This window comes from Rhipicephalus microplus, chromosome 3 (genome assembly GCF_043290135.1).
Source record: "Rhipicephalus microplus isolate Deutch F79 chromosome 3, USDA_Rmic, whole genome shotgun sequence".
NCBI classification, from domain to species: Eukaryota; Metazoa; Arthropoda; class Arachnida; order Ixodida; family Ixodidae; genus Rhipicephalus; species Rhipicephalus microplus.
Genome location: NC_134702.1, coordinates 258,757,135 through 258,762,932, shown reverse-complemented (window position 1 = coordinate 258,762,932; position 5,798 = coordinate 258,757,135). Strand labels below are relative to the sequence as shown.

General features: G+C 46.6%; 1 protein-coding gene across 1 annotated transcript; it reads left to right on the top strand.

The window, feature by feature from the left end:
* Positions 1 to 513: 513 nt before the first annotated feature.
* LOC142804228 (uncharacterized) lies at positions 514 to 4,053 on the top strand. The gene is made up of 3 exons (XM_075890932.1): positions 514 to 807; positions 1,201 to 1,294; positions 1,566 to 4,053. Exons 1-3 carry the CDS (start codon positions 655 to 657, stop codon positions 3,959 to 3,961), a joined length of 2,643 nt encoding a protein of 880 aa, XP_075747047.1. The 5' UTR covers positions 514 to 654; the 3' UTR covers positions 3,962 to 4,053.
* Positions 4,054 to 5,798: the final 1,745 nt, after the last annotated feature.

Here is a 5,798-nt window from a genome sequence, read left to right as displayed (position 1 = left end):
TTTCACCTTTTGTTGCAGGGACGCCTTTTATTTCTACATTATTTAGTCGGGAGTACTGTTCAAGTTCAGAAACCCTTCGTGTCAGTGGCTTATTTTCATCTTTCAAAGCCTTGTTTTCAGTAGCGAGGTCGGAATTCTGCTTCTTAACACTCTCGACAAGCTCGTTGAACATACTAAGGCTGTCACGCATCGCCGCGACCTCAGTACGTAAACACTCAATTTCTTTTGCCAACTCAGCGTTCGTCGGCATTCTGTACAACAGCACACGATTGGGCAGCAGCAGCAACGGTATTCACGGAACAAAAGAAGTATGGTAGGGTGGAGAAATAAGATCAACCTGTGACGAAAGTAGCAGTAGATTAGCGACTTGTTTGCGACCGCAACCGCTGCTGTCAATTGTGACTCGGCGCCAGCGATGCTTGCTTATATGCGGGAACTTGGCCGGTAGAGGGCAGACGCAGCACACCAATCATAGGGTGCCTGAATGGTTTCCCTCGCCCGCCGCTCCTTGCAGGGTGGGGACATTGTTTGACGGGGTGCTCGCCGCCGCGACCGGTTTTTCCTGACGGCCGCCGCCATTGCAGATCTCACTTCGCATAGCGACGGGAGCAAAGAAGGAGCTGTGGCCGCTCTGTCATATACTTTTTTAGGGAAATGACTGGGTGCTGCGTGCCCATGTGCACGAACAACTCCAGAAATGGTTGGAAACTCTACCATTTTCCGACAGAGCCCAAAAGAAGGCTGCTATGGATGGTGAAGATTAAGCGAGACAAGTGGCAGCCTACGAAGTCCTCGTGTGTATGCAGTGTGAGTATCCCGACATGTGTTCTTTTCTCGTCGAGAACTTTGAAACTTGTTTTTTTAAATGTGTATACGTGTCTGTGGGTCACTTTGTCGGTGCTGTAAACGCTTCACGTCTAAGTTGCAGTTTTTCTCTCTTTTTTTGCGATCTCTAAAAGTGCAGCTATGGAAACGTGTGGCGCAGCCGCAGTATTTGAAGTTTGTACCAGTTTTTAGTCACTATATGTATAAACAAAATAGGCTGCTTGTTATTAAATTGCGTATTTACAGAAAAGTGTTTTTCATTCGTTTATTGCAAATCACGAAATTCAATAAAAGTTGTGTGGTATACTGTGTCTTTCTAGTAATTCTGTCTAGGCTAAGCTAAGCTAAAATTCATGGTTCATAACGGACTTACAGGCACATTTTGAAGCAAGCCATTTCGAGCAGCACCGAGCTGACCAGTGGATAAAACTGAAGCCGAACGCTGTGCCAACGGTGTTCCCTTTCAGGGGTAAGTTACTGTTTCACTGTGCGTCAAAGATTCTGTATGAACCTAACAGGTGGCAACAGTACAAGGCTAAAATGATTTAGTTTCAAAAATTAGGATGATCCGTGGAATTCCTCGTTTGAGGATATTAAGAAAGTCGGGGTACGTGCCTGCGACCTGAGAAAAGGCATATGTCTGCAACCTATAATACTGCTAAAATCCAGTACAGGCCTGTGATTAGAGCTGGCTACCTTGTAATACTTGCAGCTTGTGACTGTCCTTTTTTGCACTGCAGGCTTGCCTCCACAAAGGAAGGCGCCAAAGGACAGGGCAGGACCTGCTGTGTTGCCTGATGCATGCCAAGAAACACGCGGTGACAACTCTACGGCCATTAATTGTACGCCACTCACAAGTGCACAGGCGAATTTAAATTCACGCACAGACAGTCTTGGCGCACAGCAACCGCAAAGCTGCAATTCTCAGACGCCTGATTCAGTACCGCACATTATGGAAAGGGAAGAAGTTGTGATCTCGGCCGATGCACCTGACGGGGCACGTGAAAACAAGCAGTTAAATAAGCAGCTCTCCGATATGGGCAGAAAATACACTCAGCTACATCAAGTCCATCGGAAAGCCACCTCAACCATTCAAGCACTAAAAAAACAGGTGAAAAAATTGGAAACCAAAATGGAATTATTCGGACAGCGTTTGAAATTCCTCAATGATGACCAGCTGCAGGCTCTTGGGCGCCAGAGTAATAAGGGAAGCACTTGGTCTGCAGAAACAATCAAGCAGGCGCTTCAGATTAAGTTTTCCTGTGGAAAAACTGGTTACCAGACACTAAGAAATCTGGGCTACCCCTTGCCATCCGGAAAAACCCTTGCACGTCGCCTTCAGGGCCTCAAGTTTCTTCCCGGAATTTTGACGGAAGTCATCGATGTTCTCAAAATCAAAGCAGAGAACATGCAAGACATTGAAAAAGACTGTGCTTTGTTCTTGGATGAAATGGAGATTGCTCGCGGGTACGAGCTCGATCGCGCTGAGGATGTGGTGTTGGGGGGGCAAACTATGCCAGAAAATCCAGACGAACCTGCACATCACGCACTAGTGTTCATGGTAGGAGGCCTGAATACGAGATGGAAGCAAGTGATTGCCTACCACTTCACCGGAAGTCATGTAGAGGGTAGTATCCTCAAGGACTACGTCATGAAGATAGTGCAGCTCTGCGCGGAAATCTCTTTAAGAATCCGTGTCGTCACTTGCGACATGGGGGCTTCTAATCGGGCTATGTGGCGCGAGCTCGGATTCTCCAGCCACAGGAATTCCATTACTGTATGTTCAGTGCCTCACCCCTGTCTGGAAGACAAAGAATTGTTTTTCACAGCAGATGCTGCACACGTGCTGAAGAATGTCAAGTCACAGTTGCTTTCATCGGAAGTATTCTTTCTGAGTGATGCAACAGTATGCCAGCACAATCTGCCATCAAAAGAAGTGAACGTGGACCATGTGCGCAGTGTAATTAAGTATGATGCTGAACGAGAGCTGAAAGTCGCCCCGAGGCTCTCAGAGTTACACATTTCGCGAGGCCATTTCACAAAAATGAAAGTGGGAGTTGCTGTCCGCTTCTTCAGGGAAGCTCCTGCAGCGATTCGGTACCTAATTAAAGAGGACGCGATAGAGCCGGAGGCAGAGACAACAGCTTGGTTTCTAGAATTAGTATTCAACTGGTACACGCTAATGTCTTCCCGCCACCCATCAGTTGCTCTCAGCCTTCGAGACATGCGGAGGTACCACGAATCAATTGAGCTACTGAACTCGGCCCTCGAAGTTTTTCAAGGAATGAAGATGGGAAGCAAGGCACAGTGGAAGCCTTCGCAAGCAGGTTTACTAATAACAACAAAAGTCGTTCTTCGTCTCCAAGACATTCTCTTGCGCAGTGAAGGATACGAATTCTTCCTCACGAGCAGAATCTTGCAAGACTGCCTCGAAAATTTGTTTTCGGTGGTGCGCATCAGGAAGCCTGTTCCTAACGCATATGACTTAAAGTGTGCCCTGAAGCTTGTGTGCGTGAGTCAGTTCCTTCATGCACCCGGAACGTCAAGCTACGAAGTCGACGATGCTAAGTACCTCGCCGACATGCTTGCAAAAGGCAAACAAGAGCACGGGGAGGTGGAAGCTGATGTCATTGATGACTCGGAAATTTTGTTCATTGAAGAACTTCAAGAAAACGAATGCAACATCCTTTTCTACATCGGCGGCTTCCTTTTAAAAGGTATGCTGAGTGTTGTAGCGGGATGCGGGCATTGTAATTCTGCCTTGTTAGGCTCAACTGAAAGCGAGCACGCAACTCTGACTATTCTGAAGGAGTACAGGAGTGAAGGTGGCAACCTCACATATCCCAGCAAGGATGTTTTGCTGACACTCAAGTCGTGTGAAGAGCATTTCAGGGGCATCATAAGTTGGAGTGAGGGCTTGCTGCGCTTAAGGTCCCCGTTGAAGGCCGTGACCGATTATTTGAACGAGATGGTGCGCCCTTGCGTAAAGACTTGCTCCGAGCACAGTGACGCCGTAGCAAAACTCCTTATTGCGAATTATGCAAGACTGAGGCTTCGCGTGCATTTGCGCCACGTTAGTTCAAACGGCGTCAATGAACACGGAAGCAAGACGTGCGCTGGGGTAAGCCTTCCGTGACCAGCCGAACTGGACCAGTCACTTATAAATTTTATTATTTTTTCTTTCAGAACACTTATTGTTTGATTAAAATATTTTGAGTTCATTGTGAACTGGCTAACCTCCCTGTCCTTTCTTCATCCTCCTCCTTAAGTTCATAGACATTTTTCTTATTTGTTATACAATATCACATTCTTAGATAAAAACAGCGTTGTGATCTTTAAGCTGACTAAGGTTGTGATCTTTGGAGAATGTTTATGGTAAGTTAATATTATTGCGGTCGAAGCAATACCGACACAGCGTCACAGAGGCAGAATACGAGAGTGATACTTCTCGGATAATTAGATTGCTCGCTTACATATATCTATGGAAAGTAGAAAAACTGAACAGGTATAGGGCATCAAAATCGTTATTACTGCATTTCATCTTGTATTTTCCAATAACTTAGTAAGATTTTTTTCTCAGTGGTCACATAAAAACGAGAGATTCAATTGATGTTTACGCTGTTTCACTATCTCAACCAGCTATAACAGAAAAATAGCTGTGTAACAAATCTGAATCTCATTCCCGCAAGATTATTCAGAGCTGCGAGGGCACGCAAGGCGGGGGAAAAAGCAGGATGAAGTAAGTTCAACGCGTACAATGCGAGCACTACTGAGTGGCTGGCACGCTGCACAGCCACTGAGGAGTGCGGTGAGTTTAGGTAACAGGAAAAGGCGTGCGCTTCATGAATTAATGTAGATTTATCCTGCAAACAGTCTCCAATGACAGACGCACATATTCAGACTGCTTTTTTATAGCGCGAAATACCATTTCTCGCACTAAACTCTTCTCAAACTCTCCTCATACGCGCGCGCAGGCAGTGTGTTTCGTTGGGGTGAGATATGTAATGGCGGACGCTCTAGCAGACGACGCGGTTGTCCCCACCCTGTACGGAGCGGCGGGCGAGGGAAACCATTCAGGCACCCTAACCAATCACTGTCGTGACGAAACGGTCCGCTGGCGATACACGTGCAGAGGCGATATCCTTTCCTTGCTTCGGCTCGTAGACAGTTCCGCATATACTGTCCTGTGACGAAAGTAGCAGTAGATTAGCGACTTGTTTGCGACCGCAACCGCTGCTGCCAATTGTGACTCGGCGCCAGCGATGCTTGCTTATATGCGGGAACTTGGCCGGTAGAGGGCAGACGCAGCACACCAATCACTGTCGTGACGAAACGGTCCGCTGGCGATACACGTGCAGAGGCGATATCCTTTCCTTGCTTCGGCTCGTAGACAGTTCCGCATATACTGTCCTGTGACGAAAGTGGCAGTAGATTAGCGACTTGTTTGCGACCGCAACCGCTGCTGCCAAATGTGTGTATGTATGTATGTATGTATGTATGTATGTATGTATGTATGTATGTATGTATGTATGTATGTATGTATGTATGTATGTATGTATGTATGTATGTATGTATGTATGTATGTATGTATGTATGTATGTGTGTGTGTGTGTATGTATATATGTGTGTGTATATGTATGTGCGTGTATGTATGTGTCTGTGTGTATGTATGGGTGTGTATGTGTGTATGTATGTAGGTGTATGCATGTATGTGCGTATGTTTGTGTATGTATGTATGTGTGTATGTGCGTGTATGTATGTGTGTGTGAGTATGTATGTGTGTGAGTATGTATGTGTGTGTATGTGTGTGTGTATGCGTGTGTGTATGTGTGTGTATGTGTGTATGTATGTGTGTGTCTGTGTGCGTGTGTGTGCGTGTGTGTGTGCTTGTGTGTGTTTACGCGTGCGCGTGCGCGCCCCTGCGTGTGTGCATGCGCGTGCGTGCGTGTGTGTGCGTGTGCGTGTGTGTGCGT

What these genes read in the sequence shown, in the direction of transcription:
- LOC142804228 (XM_075890932.1), top strand. Translation starts at nt 655, where the DNA reads ATGACTGGGTGCTGCGTGCCCATGTGCACGAACAACTCCAGAAATGGT. An exon ending in AGTCCTCGTGTGTATGCAGT is followed by an intron (nt 808 to 1,200) that starts GTGAGTATCCCG and finishes ACGGACTTACAG; the next exon opens with GCACATTTTGAAGCAAGCCA. An exon ending in AACGGTGTTCCCTTTCAGGG is followed by an intron (nt 1,295 to 1,565) that starts GTAAGTTACTGT and finishes TTTGCACTGCAG; the next exon opens with GCTTGCCTCCACAAAGGAAG.